The sequence below is a fragment of the Urocitellus parryii genome, chromosome 5, assembly GCF_045843805.1.
Source record: "Urocitellus parryii isolate mUroPar1 chromosome 5, mUroPar1.hap1, whole genome shotgun sequence".
NCBI lineage: Eukaryota > Metazoa > Chordata > Mammalia > Rodentia > Sciuridae > Urocitellus > Urocitellus parryii.
In genome coordinates, this window is record NC_135535.1 from 72,756,959 (window position 1) to 72,777,231 (window position 20,273).

The 20,273-nt window shown below is 34.2% G+C and overlaps 1 protein-coding gene across 11 annotated transcripts in view; it reads right to left on the reverse strand.

The window, feature by feature from the left end:
• The window catches only part of Pphln1 (periphilin 1), a 103,002-nt gene that overhangs the window by 15,874 nt on the left and 66,855 nt on the right, over positions 1 to 20,273 (reverse strand). For 10 of the 11 annotated variants that reach the window (XM_026401411.2, XM_026401414.2, XM_026401408.2 and 7 more), the window contains 4 exons: positions 15,227 to 15,283; positions 12,664 to 12,743; positions 8,230 to 8,349; positions 3,366 to 3,506 (listed from right to left, as the gene is read on the reverse strand). In XM_026401411.2, the coding sequence (XP_026257196.1) occupies positions 3,366 to 3,506; positions 8,230 to 8,349; positions 12,664 to 12,743; positions 15,227 to 15,283 (398 nt within the window). Of the gene's footprint in view, positions 1 to 2,478; positions 3,127 to 3,365; positions 3,507 to 8,229; positions 8,350 to 12,663; positions 12,744 to 15,226; positions 15,284 to 20,273 lie in introns of those variants that run through there. The other variant, XM_077798501.1, reaches the window with a different exon arrangement.

Here is a 20,273-nt window from a genome sequence, read left to right on the forward strand (position 1 = left end):
CAGAAGGCTGAGACAGAAGCATTGTGAGTTCAAAGCCAGCCTCAACAAAAGGCGAGGTACTAATAAGCAACTCAGTGAGACCCTATCTTTAAATAAAATACAAAATAGAGCTGGGGATGTGGCTCAGTGGTCTTGTATCCCAAGGTCAATCCCCAGTACCTTCCCCCCACGCCCCACAAGTTAAAAAAAAAAAATATATATATACACACACACACACACACACACACACACACACAAATACACTCCTTAGGACTGTGTTCTGAAAAAGCCAGAGAGTTTTTTTGTTTTGTTTTGGTACCAGGGATTGAACCTAGGAGTGCTCAATCACTGAGCCACATGCCCAACACTTTTTTTTAGAGACAGGATCTCAATGAGTTGCTAAGTGTCTCTCTATGTTGCTGTGATTGGATTTGAACTCAGATCCTCCTGCCTCAGCCTCCTGAGCTGCTGGGATTAGAGGTGTGCACCACCATGCCCGGCCAGAGGTTTTAAAAATGAACTCATTTTGTTGTTGTTGTTTTGTTTTAGTTTCTATACACAAAATAAATTTTAAAAACACAAAGAGATAAGACTTCCCCCCCCCCACAAAAGATACCTCTCTATGATTTGAAGAATGTTATAAGCTAGTTGGAAAGCTGAGGTAGGAAGACCCAAAGTTCACTGTCAGCCTCTGCAACTTAACAAGACCCTGTCTCCAAATAAAAAGAATTAGGGATGCAGCTCAGGGTGGCGTGCTGCTGGGTTCCCTCCCATATTGGGGACCCTTAAACATCAAGGAACTGCTCTATCTATTCACATTTAGAATAATAAACTTTGGCCAGGAGATTTAGTTTATTTATACTCTAATAACTGCCATAAAATTAATGACTTTCTTGGGAAAAAGCTGAGGGACCTACTTTATAAAAACTGCAAAAAACCTAAATATTGTAGTTCATCTTTAAAATTTACCAGAACATATTACATTTGATAAAATAGATAAGGTACTTTGGTTATTACAACTTGATTTGTTGGTTTCATCTATATGGATTTATTGTGGTACTATTCTTTTAAAAAAATTTTTTTAAAGATTTCATGTATATGGAAAAAGAAGAATAATTACCAAACACCTGTGTAATACATTACTTAGCTTTCTCAGACCTTTATAATTTTCCTACCCATTTGGTATTTAATTTCTAAAAATAAAATGTGTAAAATTCAAGTCAAAATTGGAAAAAAAAATAATCTCTTAAAACTACTTCATTTTCAAAAATTATTGTTAAGTTCTAGCTATGAGTTTATAAAATAACCAAAGTACTCTAGCAAAAACAGAACTTCCATTAAGTCTTCTGGTTTATAGTACTTTAATAATTATTTTAATTCTCTTACTATATACCTGACTTTCTCAAGAGATCAACTGTGAAAAATAGTAAGAAGAGATGGCAGAATATTAATAAATGACAACCCCAAATACTCCTTCTTTTGTTATTTCAGTTGAGTGTTTCTACCAGTTATATTCTTAAGAATTCCACCTCAAATTTAGGTGAAAAAGAGAAGCAGCATTAAATCATTCATTTGTTCAACATTTATTAAGCACTTACTAGTAACTACTGGGCCTAAGTGTTGACAGGTGACCAGGTTGAGACATCATCTCTGATTTCAACTGACTCAGAGACTAGTCAGTTTCAGGTGTATGACTTCATCCATCATTCATCCAAAAATATATCTTAGGATACCAATAATTTCTCTAGGTGATGCAGATAAAGCACTAAGCAAAACAAAGTACTTGTTCTCACAGTGTCCATTATGGTAAGGACAGACAAGGAAATAAAAACATGTATCAAGGATCCTATCTATAATCCCAGCTAATCAGGAGGCAAAGCAGAAAGATCGCAAATTCAAGGCCAATCTGGGCAATTTTGTGAATGAAACCCTGTCTCTAAATAAAAAATTTCAAAAGGTTGGGTATGTAGCTCAGTGGTAAAGCACTCCTGGGTTCAATTCCAGCACTGGTGGAAAAATATCAAGGAACTTTAAAAATAAAAAGCTAAAAACAAAGTGAAAGTAAAAATACAAAGGGGTCTGGGGTTGTGGCTCAGTGGTAGAGCGCTTGCCTATCATGTGTGATGCACTGGGTTCAATCCTCAGCATCACATAAAAATAAATAAAATAAAGATATTGTGTCTATCTACAACTAAAAAAAAAATTAAAAGAAAAAGCAATCTTAAAAAAAAGACAAAGTGATAGCAATTATATATAAGATAAACACATTCATATTTGTGTTGAAGACATAGTGATCAAAAAATCTTTTATTAATGTTCTTAATTGATTTGAGAGACATCAATCATTTTCACATCACCAAATTAAAGGAGGTTGTCTCATTCTCCATTTTTTTTTAAACATTTCTCTAAAGACTTGATGTTGCTGATCATCATTATTTTAAAACTACTGATCTGCCTTTCATGGTGGCATTAACACAATCACATTTAGGATTTAATTGAGATTTTCCCCTACCCAACCAAGGGAAGGAGATTTTAATTGATGTGAAAACTGGACAATACCTTGAGAAAGGCTTATTTTATTCTTAATTTCAAATAGTTTTTAGAAGAGTATCTACCAATGTGATGACATTTATTCAAAATACTGAAGAGTAACAACATCAAAAAGAAGCACCTATACAAAATATTTCATAAAGCCCTTTCACGTTTTTTACTTCATTTAATCCTCATAAAATGATAATACCCTAATGAGCTAAATAATATTTCATATTTATACCCTAATAAGAAAGATAATCATTTCAGATTTAAAGACCTCATTTTTCAGAATAACATCACTAAAAATGAGATTTAATGCTGTATTTTTTCAATTTTTGGAAGATAATTAAGAAAAACATAAGAAATATCTATAATTCAAATATTAAAAAATAACATTTGCTAACACTTTGGTGCGTTTAACATCCCTTCTTCTATCCCTATTAAGTTTTAAGTTTAAGAGTTTTTTTAATTGCTTCACATTAATTAGACAATGTTCTTTTTAAAAAAGAAAAAAGTTTGTTTCTTATTTAAAAATAAAGAAGGATGGGCTGGGTCTGTAGCTCAGTGGTAGAGTGCTTGCCTAGCATGTGTGAGTCATTGGGTTCAATCCTTAGTACTACAAAGAAAGAAGAAGAGAGGGGGGAGGGGGGAGAGAGAGAGAGAGAGAGAGAGAGAGAGAGAGAGAGAGAGAGGGGAAGGTAGGTGAATCACATTGGTTAAAATGACTATGAAATCAAACAATTTTAAAAAACTAAATAGAATTTCAGAATGACAAGTAGAAAAAATAAGTATCAGTAAAAATTTATATCTGAAAAGTACATGGACCAATGATTATGAAGAAGACTGTGTTCCCACCTGTTCAATCTCTTTGGTTTTTGATGCTATTGCTTTAGAGCGACTGGTTAGTTGACTGTCTTCAAATAATTCTGTGCCATCTGTTGTATTTGACTCAGGTTCTTCTGGATGGTCAATGAATAATGGTGCGGTGGATTCAGCCTTTAAAAAAGAATTTTGCAAATCTTTATTTTTTTAAAAAGACTTAAGAACATTTCAGATGGTTGTGTATAAGAACTAAGTGGTACATTATATTAACAGAAAGTTATACATTTAACTTATTTAAAGAGAAGAAGACTGCCAATTTCATTACACATAATAAGCATATGTAAAAAGGATTAAAGAAAAAATGAATGACACTTTTTAAATTTTAGGTAAGATAAAGCCTCTAGGCTTAATTCCATTCTAAAATTAATTCACTCTATATTAAGATACAGATAAAAGATTTTCTCCCCATGGCTCTTCTTTAAGCAATCTATTTATGGAACACTGAAGGAGAAAAAGTTCAACTGAAAGTGAGAGGTATGTGTACACATAAAGAAGTATGACAAAATGGAACACAGAAAAGGGATCCACCTCCAGAAGTTAAAACACCTGACTCTTAAAACTAAGGACTTATTGATATCATTAGAAAATCCCACAAAGCAATAATGATTACTTATATTTTAAAACAACAACTCTACAATGAATAAATAATCCTAGCATAGTCTGGAAATCATTGCCTATCAATATACTGTCAACTGTATCAAAAAAGGAGAAAGAATTAAGTAAGGGGATGTGCACATTTATGCATATACATGCACAGGTGATCCACAGAAGGATACTATCCATGGGAAAAAAATCATAAAAAAATTTTTTTCCCCCAGTACAGGGGATTGAACTCAGGAGTGCTCTACCACTGAGTTACATCCTCAGTCCTTTTTATTTTTTATTTTGAGATAGGGTCTCACTAAGTTGCCCAGGCTGGCCTCCAGCTTGGGATCCTCCTCCCTTAGCCCATCATGTTGAAATCTGGCATGGTAACTGTTTTGGAAGTTGAGAACTTTAGTTAGTGATTAGGTGGGTTTAATGCTTTTAAAGAGGAGACTTTAAGGAATGATCTTGTTCTCTTTTGCTCTTCTACTACGTGCCCAACAGCCTTCTTCCCCTCCAGAGAATGCGGCATTCAAGGTGCCACATCTGGAATCAAGACCATGCCATTGCCAGACACAAAAAATGCTAGCACCTTGATCTTGAATTTGCCAGCATCTAGAACTTTAAGAAATAAATTTCTGTTCATAGCAGATTGCCTAGTCTTGGGTATTCTGATGCAGCAGCACAAAAGTGACTAAAAGATGGGCCAATACACAAAAAAATGTTAACTGGGGAGCACAAGAAGCATATCAGAGCAGATATAAGTTTTTGTAAAAACAAAAAGCAGTAAGAAAAAAATAGCTAGGTGAGAAGGGACACACTTGTAATCTCAATAACTCAAAATTTTTAAAAAAAATTTTTTAAAAAAAGGGCTGGGGATGTAGTTCAGTGATAGAGCACCCCTGAGAGTTCAATTCCCAGTACCACAAATAGAGAGGGAGGGAGGGAGGAAGGAAGGAAACTTGACACTAAAAAATAAACTTAGAGATATATTGTTCAAGGCACTCTTGCAAAAATATGGCAAGAGCTTGAAACACATTACATGTGTATATATATGTACTCTGTGTGTGTGTAAAACAGAGGCACCAAACAAGAAAAAAATTTTGAAATTTACAAAGGTCACCAATGAAACAGTCATAAAATTTTACAGTAGGTAGGGAAGCAGAATCAAGAAAAATCTCGAGTCTTACTGTACTGAACGAACATTATTGATTCCACTGAATGAACACAAATTTGAAAGAGTCATAGAAGTCATGCATTCTAGGCTGGAACAGAATAAGTGGAGACACCGAAGCAGAAAACTACATCCTATATGTGAAAAAAAAAACCACAATATTTTCACATTTAAATGTTAAAATTTTCTTCTACAGCAGGAAGAGATGTGCTCTACTAGAATGTTCAAAAACCTTCAAATAATTTGCCTTTTATTCTGATGGCCACAAGCAAAACTTTCACCTCTACCTAAAAGGATGCTAAGTTACATCTCTACAAAATTTGAATGTAACCTCTTTAATGGCTACTATAGTTCAGCATTTGACACAAGCACATGCAGAATGAATAGTGAATTTAAAGCCAGTATAGTATTTTCCTCTGAAAATGTGTGCCTTAAAATATTTAATTCTAAAATACTCATAAGGGAAAAACACTAAAAGTTTGGTAAGTTAGGCAAACTTTGTTATTTATCCTTCCTTCAAAGACCAATGATGAGCATATTAATATATTAAAATCTCTGAACCCAGCTGAAATATGAAAACCAATCTACCTCTTTTAAATGCAGCACTTCCAAGGCTGAGGTAGAGCTCAATGTTAAAGTATTTGCATAGCATGTATAAGCCCATAAAAAGGGCTGGGAATGTGGTTCAGCAGTTAATCACCCCTGAGTTCAATTCCCAATACCTTCCCCCCAAAAAATCCTATTCCCAAAAAGCACAAATCCCTAAAAGCACAGATCACTATTTAAGAGCCCATGAACAAATATTATCTATTATCTGATAAAAAAATATTAATAAGGTACAGTGGTGCTAAATTTCTTAGAAAGACAAAAAATTCCCAACTACTTAATTTCTAATATGAAAAAATATCAATCTGATGTGGAAACCATTTTAGACAATGGTATAAAATTGATGTTACTGTTCAGCATTAATGATGTACCAAGTAGCAAACATACTTAAGTAATCTTAGTCTCACTCTCATATCTTTCTTGACTTTGATCCAATAAAAGATCATGTCTGAGTGATGACCCCCACTTCCAGATTTTTAGGGTCATTTATTTTGCATTAATCCAAAAATCTAGTCAACAGTGGTCAAATTTTAAAGTGAGGGGAGAAGGTTAAAAAGTTTTTATAACAGGGCACAGTGGCATATATTTGTAATCCCAACAATTTGGAAGGACACCAAGTTTGAGGCCACCCTAGGCAACCTAATGAGACTCTAAGCAGTTACCAAGCTCCTGTCTCAAAATTAAAAATAAAAGCCTTAGGATGTAGCTTAGTGGTAAAGCACCCCTGGATTCAATCCCAAGTACCCTCACCCCACACACAAAAAATGTCTTTCTAGACTCCATTGTCACTGACTATTTAAGGGTCAATGAGAGAATATATGTATATCATTCAAAATCTGAGAAGGGTAGACAATAACATTTTTTAAGAAGTTAAGAAATTAAAAAATGATGGGGAGTTGGAGAAGATGAATAATAGAATAATATGAATATTATTCATATAAAAGTAAAGCCTTGTCTATATATTAATAAGATCTAAATATGTATTAACACAATAAACTCTTAAGCCAACAAAAAAATTGGTCTTACTCTAAAATAACAATTTTGAAGCACATGTATCTATTGTTAATATAACAACCATTATTCTAAATTATTAAGATAATTAAAACTATTTAAAATAACACTATTAATGTATTACTGTGTTATTCATGTTTTTAAATAATGCTAGGAAAGTGCTACAGGATAGCTTGATGTTTTTAATACATTTATTGAAGAATATGAAAAAAATATTATTCTGGCTACAATAATAAGGAAACCTTGACCTATTTAAGGACAATTGCTATCTAAATGACAGATCAGCATTTTCAAAAAGAAATGCTCTATGTAAATTCTGACAGGGTTTGTACTTTTTATGAGCAGTGTACATTAGTTACTTTGGAAAGGACCTTTTTATAATCCATGAAGATGTAGGAAAGTATATTATTGCTATATAGAATTCCTATGCTTAATCCCTTTTATCAAAAAACCTTCCACAAAAGACATCCCAAACTATATCACAAGGCCAGAATTCTTCAAATATAAATAACTTTTCATGTTACAGAAATTTTTATATTGTCTATCGTGTGAAGATTAATTCTTCTTGCATCAAAATCTTGAATCTGAAAACTTAATTTAGCCCATGAAATCCTTTTAGAGATGTTATACATTATATATAAATTTTTCAGTTAATACACACATTTCAGAAATAACTTTCTATAGACCCAGAAATGTCTTTTTTGGTTTTTCAGGGTTTGTTTCTATGAGGTTTTTTTTTTTTTTTTGGCAGGGGAGGGAATCAGGGATTGAACTGAGGGGCACACAACCACTGAGCCACATTCCCAGCCCTATGCTGTATTTTATTTAGAGACAGGGTCTCACTGAGTTGCTTAGCACCTTGCTTTTGCTGAGGCTGGCTTTGAACTCAAGATGCTCCTCCTACCTCAGCATCCTAAACTGCTGGGATTACAGGAGTGTACCACCACACTTCACCTCATTTTGTTTATTGTAATCAATAATCATCAAAGGTCTCAGGAAGCCCAAACAATGTTTAATTTCATTCTTGAGATAATTATGAAATAATTTACATAAAATATAATGTGCAACATAAATACAGCCCACAATCCAAGTCAAATTAGTTCTGTGTTCTGAATTCATTGGTTTATGAGTAGTGGTTGAGTGTGATTTCCTGAGATACTTTTAAAAGCAAAGTCCATCAAAATAAGTATATAAATAATCCATTTCTTAATACTCCATATTTATGCAATTCTTATACTATTAAAGTATCAGAGACATTCAGGCACAGTGTGATTACTGCATTCAGAGTCATTCACATTTAGACTGTTATCTCTTGTGTGGTTAATTTTAATAATCCTTGAGGGTATTTTTCTTCAAATATATTTGAAATTCTAGAAGATATCAGATATTTCCCACCCATAACTTAAAAGTCCAGGAAAAAAACCTTCAGACATGAAACATACACGAGGAATTACACCATACCTCAAACTCAGAAATTTCAGGTAAGTTACTTTCATCCGATTTCTCAAGCTTCTCAGCAGCCCATTTGCTTGCAGCCTCAGCTAGTTCCTTTTCAGTTAGCCTACTGGGTTTGTCTAACACCTAGTAAAAATCAAAGAACATTTTTTGTTACAATACTCAAGGGCTTTTAAACTTCAAATATGTCAAGAAGCACACTCCACTTACACTTAAAATCACATAAACCTTCAAATTTATATGGATAACTGGTACATTCTTTTTCGGCTCCTTCAAAAATATTCAAAATAGGATTCCTTTAAATAGCAATTTTCTTTAAGACATATAGACTAGATCTAACTGGCAATTTAATCTACATAAAACTTCAGAAATTCATCTAGGGAACAAAGCAAAAGACACAATTTAACTCATATACTAATTGTATATAAAATATAAAAGACATTATAAACTAATTTCAGTGTTTTATCTTTATAGTCAATGAAATAAATGATGCCAAAATTTCATTAAAGCAAGTTCCTAAGTAATGCAGTAGGAAAAGTCCAGATGTGTCATCTTTATAATTTATAACAAATCATATAAATCCTACTCCTTACACAGTTTTAAAACTTAAATTTCATTGAGCCTACTACTATTTCTTCCTCTAACCAATTACAGTATGAACAAATTATGGGCTTTGGAGTTACAGGCAGACAGTTGTGAAATGCAATTTAATCAATTGCTAGGAAGATGGCTTTATACACATAATTAATAATGCTTCAATCGTGGCTTGTTTTTTTCATTTACAACATAGACATTAATAATACCTTATAAAGTAGTTATGAAAATGAAGAGAGGTTAACAGACTTGAAAACATCTAGGATAGGCTTGATATTTTTTTGTTTCTTTTCTGTATTCATTGATATAAATCTATTACACCTAAACATATTTGAAGAAGACCAATGAGTTCATGGGGGAAACATAAAAGCAAAATAAAACGTCTACTGGATCACATAATTATTCCCATAGTATCATTTAAAAGCATATGCTATAGAATGAGATGTAAAATAGTAAAGCACAAATAAGAAAAACCCTTCTCTAGGGCCCTAATAGTAACTTGCTGATTCCATTTCCTTATAGAAAACCTTATCATAAAACCTTACCATTTCCTTATTTCCATTTCATCAATCATGCCTTGACAGCCCTCATTTTGTCCCTAATATATCTCTACTCCCGATGCCAGTCCTTGTTTTTCTTTTTTTTCCTTAAAAAAAAAAAATCCACCTTATGGTGCATCACTATTAACATAGTGCTTTTAAAAAACATTCTATATACAAAATATTTCAATTAAATAAAAATTCCAAAAAGGTGTTACAAGCTTGTCACCTCAGCCTGTAAACCAGGAAACTGAGGTCAAAGTCCCTAATTAATACTGAAAAAAAAAAAAAAATCCACTTGACTTTCTTCCTAATTAAACTCACCAAACTACTGACTGGTCACTGGTAATATTCACAATGATTTATATATACATGGAGTTGTGGGACAGTAAAGTATCTTGCTCCAAAGATATCTCTTTGTGACATATTTTGAGTTGATTATTCAGAAAAAGTGAAGATCTCTACAGACATGTGTATGGCTTTAAAAAACTGTCCTTTTACAAAAAGAAATTTATATTTATCTACATGAGTAAAAGAAGCAGAAGGTGTAAATGGTCTTTTTCTTTGAAACCCCCATATCTGCCTTGGACAGGTTTTTCAAAGAAAAATGAGATTTCAAGCCTGACACCTGGGCCAGAAAGATTACCACAGGTGGTCCTCAGAGGGCTGCTGCCTAGGAAACTGTGTCTGCATAATAAGATAAGTTTTATCCCACACAGTACTTCTCCTGAACCTCCCCCATGGCTTCTGTTACTACCTCCCCTGGTTCAGGACCTCTAAACTCTATTCCCTTGTGCACCACAAGATATTATATAAACTTCAATCATATGATCCTTTCCTTGATCTCATACTTTCTGTGTGGCTCACATGCTTAGACATATAATAAATTTTTAGTTTGTCTTCTATGACTCTGTTTACAGTCAGTTCATTTCATAGACTAAAATTACCAAACCTTCAGAGGGAAAAGAGAAAATTTGAAACTTCCCTTCCAAGTAAATTCCATAGCCAGAAGCAAACCTAAATATCTGGTTCCAACACCCTGCCCATATAGAAGGTTTAAAAGATATTATATAAAGCAATATCTTTATTACTACTTAGTAATATAAGATTTTTTAAAAGGTACAAGAAAACACACACAAATACATCCAAGAAAAAAATTTATATTGAATTTTTTTGGGGAGTATCTTTTTAAGAGGGAGTTATAAAGCAAAACACAAATGTTCATATGGGCTCTCAACAGAAAACAAAGTAAAAACCTACTATAACTTAAACTACTAATCTGTCATTAAATGTGTGCACTTGAAAAGCTACTGGAACTACCTTCTAATAGCAAAAAATAAACTTTCTGAAAACGTATTCCTATTTAAGGACAACAATGTTTATAAGAGAAAGTCCTTTACCAAATCAGATCAATGAACCAAAGCTTTTGATATCTACCCTGTAGCCCTTGGCAAAGAACACACAGAGCTACACTTTCCTAATATGCAAAATAATTATACATCTAAAATTTTGATACTTTTTCCATTTTAAGATTTTACAGTCTATAACAAAAGTGCAACCATCTACATGAAATATGACAAAAATGGCAAAAAAATTCATCCTTGTTGTTTCACATTAAATATGTTTTAACATGCAGTGCAAAGTCCTACTTTAAAACTTATTTTTATTTATTTATTTTTTATTGTTGGTTGTTCAAAACTTTACATAGTTCTTGATATATCATATTTCACAGTTTGATTCAAGTGGGTTATGAACTCCCATTTTTACCCCGTATACAGATTGCAAAATCACATCAGTTACACTTCCATTGATTTACATATTGCCATACTAGTGTCTGTTGTATTCTGCTGCCTCTCCTATCCTCTACTATCCCCCCTCCCCTCCCCTTTTTTAGTTGTAGTGGGACACAATACCTTTATTTTATTTATTTATTTTTACGTGATGCTGAGGATCGAACCCAGCGCCTCGCTGGTACTAGGCGAGGGCTCTACCACTGAGCTACCATTCTAGCCCTATAACTTATTTTTAGATAGCACTGTATTTGGGGAGAAATTAAAACTTCATATGTAATAATTTAAATTTTTGTGGTGACTTGACTTTGGCAGGTTCTATCTATTCTTTATTAACTGACAAGAAAAATAAGTCAGTCTTTCATGTGGGTAAAGCACTCTTAATGTGTTTAAGACAGAACCCAAAAATCTTATCAATTTTTGCTATTTAAAACTTGCCATTCCAGGGTTGGGGACATAGTTTAGTGGTAGACCACTTGCCTAGCATGCATGAAGCCTTGGGTTCAATCCAGCAACATAACATTAAAAAGCAACCTATTACTCTAGAACCCTCTGACTTTGAGAAAGTTCCAATGATACAAGTTGTCACAAACTTTTCCCCTCTGAGGCAGAGAAGAAGCTGTCCCTTGAATACCCAGCACAGACTTCCAAGTAATCCTGGAAAGTCAAAAATAATAAAGGGAGAAGAACAAAAAGAAGTGAAGAAGAGAATATAAGAAGCAACAATTGTGGGCAAGAGAAAGAGTATGAAAATTGTAAAGAAAGAGAACAGATGGAAACAGCAATTTCTCAATTATTAAATTTTGGGGATAAAAAACATAGGGTCTGACTTTTCAACATGTTTTGAGATGCTGGAAAGTGATAGTTAAAAGAAAAAAAAGTATGGCAGTATGTAAAAACGTGGATGTGCAACCGATGTGATTCTGCAATCTGTATACGGGTTAAAAATGGGAGTTCATAATCCACTCGAATCAAATGTATGAAATATGATATGTCAAGAGCTTTGTAATGTTTTGAACAACTAATAATAATAATAAAAAGTAGCTATCCCTTAAGAAAATTATTTAACCTCTGAACCTCCAATCTGCTGTAGAATGGAGATTTATACCTACCAATATCAGAGAATTTCTGTATGAATTAATAAGAAAAACCACTAATACCCCAAGTTGACTAATTATAAATAAATGTTAAGTCTTTACCTATACCCCCAACTTCCCCCAAAAGCAAAAATCTACAACTATGCCCCATCTGAATATTTATTCCCACCTGATTACTGTCAAGATGAACAAGGGCTGTAGCAGTAAATATTAATTTTAGCACAACCTATGAAAAAAAATTCTACAAGAAAATTGTTCATTTACTCTGCTATTTTAAAATTGTGGTTACTTAAAATTCAACTATTTAAATGCAGCAAATCAGCCCCATAAGTATGATTATATATGCTAAGAGCATCTGTACTAGCCAATCTTATTGACTTTATCATTCTTCTTTAAACTCATTTTAGGAAAATAACAAACCTTTGATGAAGGAACTGCTGATGAACTTGAGGGTGAAGTGTCTCTTGATGTTTTCAAAGACTGGACTGGTCTTTCTTTACCTATACAAAAAAATATAAAATTTTTCTAGTTCATTTGTTCTCAAGTGATTTTGTAACTGAATTAATGGGAGAGGATCATAGAGTTATTTTAGTACTGAAATGTTACATCACATTATTAAATTAATTACATTAATATCTAAAACTACCTTTCTCAGAGACTGACAAGATCAAATATTTAAAGTAACTCAGAACCAAATGATATATACGGCAATCTAGGCCACACCAATATCAGTTATCAAACCTGGAGCTACAGAGAAGACAATGCCTGAGGAAAGGCAAAACACAATTTTAAATCATGAATGCTTCCTTTTCCCTGCGACTACATGTTAATATTTAACATATCACAATATAAACAAGCAAATAGTTATTGTAGTTATTATATAGATACTAATAGAGCTAATCAAAGGCTAGCTCAAGGAGAGCTATGTATAGGAAATTTAGATACTCCTGAAATGTTTATACAGTTTAAAAAGTAAAATTAGAAAACTATAATTCAGAGTACTAATCCAGAGCCTGGCATGAATGAATTCCCAAATATTTGTTCGATGGCATGAAATAAGTCTAAAGCCACTAACTCTATCTTAAGTCACTTCAGACACTTAAGTGCTGTACACATACACCATGTTTTATAGAAACTTAAGCCAGGAAGTACATTTAAGCAATATTACTTTAGCAGGTTCAACAACAACCAAAAAATATGTTTAAATATAATGTTTAAAATTGGTAACAATAATGTTATTGATAGAAAAACATTTCACTAAATTGTCAAACTCTCTGCCCTTAGTTGCTGGAGTGGGGGAAAACAAACAAACAATTAATAATATGGAGAAAAGAAGAAAGTGGCATCAACTTTTAAGTCACACAGAGCTGATTGAGACTGGAGAGTGGGTTAAGGCCAGAAGAGCAAGTCAAAAGCAAAAGCAAAGGCAAAACAACCTTGAAACTGAGGCAAAGCCAGTTCTGGTCAAAACGCCTCTTCCAGCTCTTCCTCACAACAGCAAAGATTGCTAAGCAAAGGCCTAGAAACTCAAAGGTTTCCAAGCACCTGGGGCAGTAGTGAATAACACCCCTTTCCAATGTCCTGAAGACCCAAGAAGTTTCTCTATACCCATGACCTTCAATCAGGGACAGTTTTGTACCTCCCACCCCACATACTGAGCAATATAAGACATTTTTGATTGTCACAGTAAGAGAATGCCACAGGCATACTAAGTAGAGGCCAGAGGCGCTACTAAAAATACCTGTTGGGGAGACATCCCCATAAAAAAGAATCTCTACACCTACACTCAAATGTCAATAATGTTGAGGTTGAGTTTGAGAATTCCTGGCTCTAGGCTGAGTATTCCAAGTTTGAAGCTCCAACAGTTTTTAAAAAGACATAACGTAGAATTTAGGGTACCACAACCCTGGTACCATAAAAGGTTTTCATACTGAGCAGGCTAAAAATTTACGGTATGCCTTAGAAATCAAAAGAAACATGATATAAACCATCATTACATCACCAAAGCCAAGAATATGATTTATTTAGTTATTTTTTATTGTATTCCCATTGCATGTGGCAAACTCTACATCATACTGAGATAATATCAGTCTATCCCACTATACCAAAATTTCCTAAAGGAACAAGTATCACAGCTCATTCCTTTTTGAATAGCCACAGCCTACTTCACTCAAAGTCTTAAAGACAAGATTAGGCATTCAAAATTAGGTAAAAAGGTGAAACTTATTTTCTACCTTTAGCATGCATTGACTTCTCCATTCTACTCAAATAAGCAAGCCCTTGAAAGATGAGGTGCTGGACCAATCAGCACAGCAGGCTATACTAACTAAAAGCATAATTGCAAGCTCAATTCTAACATGCATGTGCTAGACACAGAAGAAAAAGAAAAACAAAAAACAAAGAACCTGTCACAAGCAGCTGTTAATCCCTTATTTAGCAATTCCTTTATAAACAGGGCATCAGTACTGCAGATATGTCAGGTATGGTCCTATGTCAGTCTTAGGACCTTTCCTGATTTAAGCTGCTTAAAAGCTAATCTAGGCTGATGTCAACCAACCTCAGTGTGCAGAAGCAAAGAAACACTAACAGGCAAGGCAGGCAGTTTATCATATATCTACATACATTCCTTTACACCTGTTTACATAAATGGGAGGGACAGGCAAGAAGCAAAGGACAAAGAAAATGATGATGGCAGCAGAAAAAGCACAGAAAAGGTAAACAGAAATTCCTTGATCCCACCTGCCAAGGGCCTCTCTATTCTATAGATCTAAGCCTCCCATGGATGGTTATATTCCTAGTCAGGAATGGCTAGCCCATACAATGAACCCACATATCCTAATCCTACTGCTGCAGTGCTATCTAACTCTAATGACAATAACGGACTAATGGAGCAGTTATATATTTTTCCCATTTCCATTACCTCTACCTATTCAAGCCTCCCACCCTTTCAAAATCCCAAATCAGAATCTAGCTCAAAACTCACCTCTTTCTGGCTTTCCTTCATTCTGCCGTTTGTAGGAGGCACCAACACGCACAGGCTCTAGAGAAAGGTGTGCAGGCAGGAATTAACACCAGCTCCTCTGTGCCCAGATGGAAAGATAAGAACCCAGAAGTAGGAGCAACAAGAACAAGAACTTCTGAGTGTTCACTAGCTACCCTTTCCTACCCTGCTTTCAAGCTGGGTTGCCTGAGCAACCACCTCTGAAGATGAATCATAACGGAATGGAAAAAATCTTTGTTTAGGGTATGGGAGACCAAACATGCCATACAAGGTACACTTCTTTGGCATACTGAGATCACTATTCAGAGAAACAACAGACACAGGAATAGCTCTTAAAAACTGTCCTTTTGTAAAAGAAATGTACATCTAAAATAACAAACAGTAGATGCAAAAAGAGGCTTCCTTTGAGGTCCTTTAAATCTGCCTAAAAATGAATCACATAGTATCAGGAAGAGAGACTAGAAGTTCAGCACCTGAACCAGATGCTTTTAGGCTATCACTTACTCTTTTGAGAACAACTCAGACATTACCTGAGATTTTATCTGCATAGCAAGAAAACTTTTTCTTTTCAGTGCATTCCTCTCCTCACCATCCCATAGCTTATTGACACCTTCCCACCTGAAACGCCAAGCTTCTATTCCAAAGCCACATACTTCAACCATTTAGTCATTCTTTTGAGTCTTATATATTACATACACATGTAATAAATTTCCATTTCTTTTCTCCTGTGGATCTGCCTGATGTCATATTATTTCAGAATCTGTTACAGAACCATCAGAGAATATAGGGAAAAGATTTAAACGGCCCCCATATAGGCCAGAAGCTCACTAGAAGTATTAAGATGAGGCCAGTCAATGACAGCATGGGCAGAAAGGAATGAGAAAAGGATCAAAGATAAGACATGAAGAGAAGAAAAGGAACAATTCTATTCATTGTTACAAGTACCTAATCTCACCCATAAAGTTCAGATTCAAAAAACTTGTACAGAATGAGACACATACACCAAATCAGGAGTGAAAAATGAATCAACACTAGAAATCAAGAAAAATACTGGGGAAAAATTCAAACAGTTATTCTGATTTGCTTTCAACAAACAGCCTATTACTAAATTTTGCTGATTCTTCTTAAGCAAATTATCTTATATATGGTTTTTCTTTAAAAACAAATCCATAGCTATAAATCCTGAAACATTTGTTAGTTTTCTTGCCTGCAAACTTTTAATGATGCAGATAGAATAAACTTTCTAAACAGCCTAAATATACCAATTAGGAAGCCCAGATAATTCTACAATAAGGGCAAACTTTTTAGCATTTATTTAAAACCTTTCTTTAAAATGCCCTTTTCCAAAACTGTTTGACATTGTCAGTAACCTGCCTTGAACTATGTTTCAAGAAATATCATGGAGGGCTGGGGATGTGGCTCAAGTGGTAGCACGCTCGCCTGGCATGTGTGCGTCCCGGGTTCAATCCTCAGCACCACATACAAACAAAGATGTTGTGTCCACCGAAAACTAAAAAATAAATATTAAAAAATTCTCTCTCTCTCTTTAAAAAAAAAAAAAGCCAAATTAAGTTTAAAAAAAAAAGAAATATCATGGAAATAATGCCATCCTTTATTTTCAATAATGATATGGAAGATACAGTAGACTTTTCTCATTCACTGATCTCTCTAGCTTCAGGCAAGTTTTTGTTAATCCTGAACAGCTGATCTGCTTTTATGTTAGATATACTATGGACACTATTACTATTACTTTTCTATTTGCTATGGTTAAACTCTTAGTTTATGTACAGCAACTGTCTAGAGCATTATGGTAGACATATACTTTATTCTTACTTTTATTTCCTATCCTTATTTCCTTTTAAAATAAACTCTTCCATCTTTTTATTTGTTTTATAAAGTGTTTTATTTCACCAAGCTTCCTCAAATTCTTTTTCAAACCAAGAGATAAGAACAAATGATATTTTACAGACATCTATTAGAGCCTCAGTCCACCTCATACTAGGTGGTAAGAGTGGACTGTACCACCCATCCTATCAAACTTTGTGTTCAATTAGTTACTATATGTTGATAGCTTAAAATCAATCATGGTGGGAATATTCACTCCACTGATATAAGCAAATACAAAAAATAAGGTCTTTTAAAACAACATAATTTTGATTCCAAATTTCAGAGACACTGTAGTTACTGAACATTTAGTTAGATTCCCAACAATGTTGCTTTAAATAGATCTAGATTCCTAACACACCACTAAAACCATACATTATAATTATAGAATCTTGAAGAAATAGTGACTAAATCAATCCACTAAGTGTTAGGGTGTTTTTTTGTAACACAAGATTTAATAGTAATAACCCCACTGTGCTTAAACTCTTCATCCCAGATTCTACTGATTTGCTCACTTTAGAACTAAAGACCTCATTCTTTTTGTTTTTTAGTTGTAGAGTACAATATCTTTATTTATTTATTTGTATGTGGTGCTGAGGATCGAACCCAGTACCTCCATGTGCAAGGCAAGTGCTCTACCACTGAGCTACAGTCCCAGCCCCAAGACCTCACTCTTACCCTTGACACTTTAATGACTAATACATAAGATTTTCTTAATATTTTAAAATTAGTTTTTCATGCCTGCATCGGTCACCTTTCTGTGACAAAATCTGAGATAACCAGCTTATAAGGAGAAAAGGTTTACTCTAGTCACAGTTTTGGAGGTTGTAGTCCACAGTGGCTTGGCCCCATTTCTTTGGACATGTGGTAGCACAGTGCATCATGATGGGAAAATGATATAAGAGGCCAGTACACCTCATGGCAGCAGAGAAAGCAGGAAGGGTCTCCTTGAAAGACAATCTTCTAAGTAGGCCCCACCTCCTAAAGGTTCCATGACCTCCCAATAGCAACACAGGTTGGGGCCCCAGAACATTTTGAACCCTCAGTGCCTTTGTATTTTTATGTTGATCCCATATATCTTTCTAACTATATCTTTCCTTTTCTTTTCTGTTACTTCTTGTTTCCTAAATGTGAGTGTTCCTCCTAACCTCAATTCTTTTTGCTCTGCTATTCCTAGTTGGTTTCAATCAACACTATGAAACACATTTCTCTGTCCCTTCTACTCACTATTCTACATTCTAACTGACAGGATGTTATTCACTAGCTACTTAGCTATTACACCTCAAATTAATCTCACTCATCCTAGTAAACAGACACTAACTTTCTGCTTGACAGCAAAGGGTTTCCCCCTTTGTATTCAGGGTTAAAATATTCTTGCCTTTGCTGTGATTTGCTAAAGAAAATGAGTATTGCTGGGCAGATGGCACACAACTATAATCACAGTGACTCAGAGAGGCTGAAGTAGGAAGACTGCAAGTAAGTGCAAGGCCAGCCTGCAACTTAGGGAGACCATGTCTCAAAAAATAAAAAGGTCTGGGGTATAGCTCATTTATAAAGCTCCCTTGGGTTCAATCCCCAGTTCCACAAAAAAAGAAATTAATCTTAAATTAGGATTAAGGAAATAAACCAAGAAGGAAAATTATGTAAGTGGCAGTATAGAAATCAAAATTTATAAATATTGGTGGTTAAAGAAAAATAAAGATTAAAAAAAAGCCAATTACAAATACTTTCTAACTTAAAATGGTTCAACTTATAATTTTGAAACTTTACAATGGTATATTGGCCATACACATTCAGTAGAAACTGTACTTTGAAATTTGATCTTTTCCAGGACTATGATGTATCATATAATACTGTAACTGAATGCTAAGCAGTGGCAGCAAGCCACAGCTCCCAGTCAGTCACACTGATCACAAGGGTAAACAACCAAAACTCTACAGTGTACTGTGTTGCTAAACTATGAAGTTCAGTAGTCTGGTGCATTAAATATATTTTCAACTTATGATGATGAATATAGTACTACTGTAAGTCAAGGAACATCTTTATTAGTTCTATACACCAGACATAAAGGTTTTTTAAAGTAAAAGCAAAAGCTGGAGAAGTAGCTCCAAAACAACATTCAAGAAGTTCTTTAAGAATTGCAGGGGCTAGGGTTGTGGCTCATCGGTAGAGTGCTCGCCTAGCATGTGTGAGGCCCTGGGTTTGATCCTCAGCACCACATTAAAAGTAAATAAATAAAATAAAGATATTGTGTCCAACGACAACTAAAAAATGTTAAAAAAAAGAATTGCACAGTATTTGTTGATTCACCAAATGAAATAGCTGAATACAAATCTACTATGATCTTTCAAAAATATGCTTTCTTCTATATTTTCCTACTGAAAGCAAGGAGTCATCCAACACTATCAAGTGCTATTCATTATAACTCATAAGAACAAAGGATATTGCACACACAAAAAAGAAATCATCAAGAGAGATAATAAAGTTAGGGTCTATGCCTTGTAAACTACTGACTCTCAGTACATACAGTGCTTGGCAAAGAGCAACAAAAAGAAACCTTCAAATTCAAGAAACAAACTTCACAGCACAGGTGTTACATTGATCTCTCCTTTGACAACTGAAGATTTGAAATAGAAAATGGTTTGTTTTTCTGGACCACAGACAAACAGGAGAATTTGGGAATTCTGGTTAAAAAGAGTGTGACTTCTTAGAGATTTACCAGTTCATTCAAGAAAGTCTATAACAGAAAATGGGTACTTGTATCCATTGCGTCAATCCCAGAAATATGTTCTGTATTAAAGGTAACCAAAAATGATGGGGAAATGATACTGGTATAGAGGTGGAGAAAGCTTTGCACCATCTCTGCCCCACAATCTATCAGGTCAGATACTGACAAGCTGAAGTAAAGTCAACTGACTAAGAACTCTTGAAAGTGCCCTGCTGAGTAGTGCTCTAATATATCCACTAAAAGCATGTAAAGCTCACTTTTGTACATAAGGAAAATACTGTATCACCTGTACACATTTATGAATGCTTGCCACTGAGAGAACATACTAAGTCCCAAGCAAGGACACTATAAAATGTCTACACATCTAGTATTAATCGATTACTGCTTTAGAACTTTTATCATTCAGATGCCAGAAAA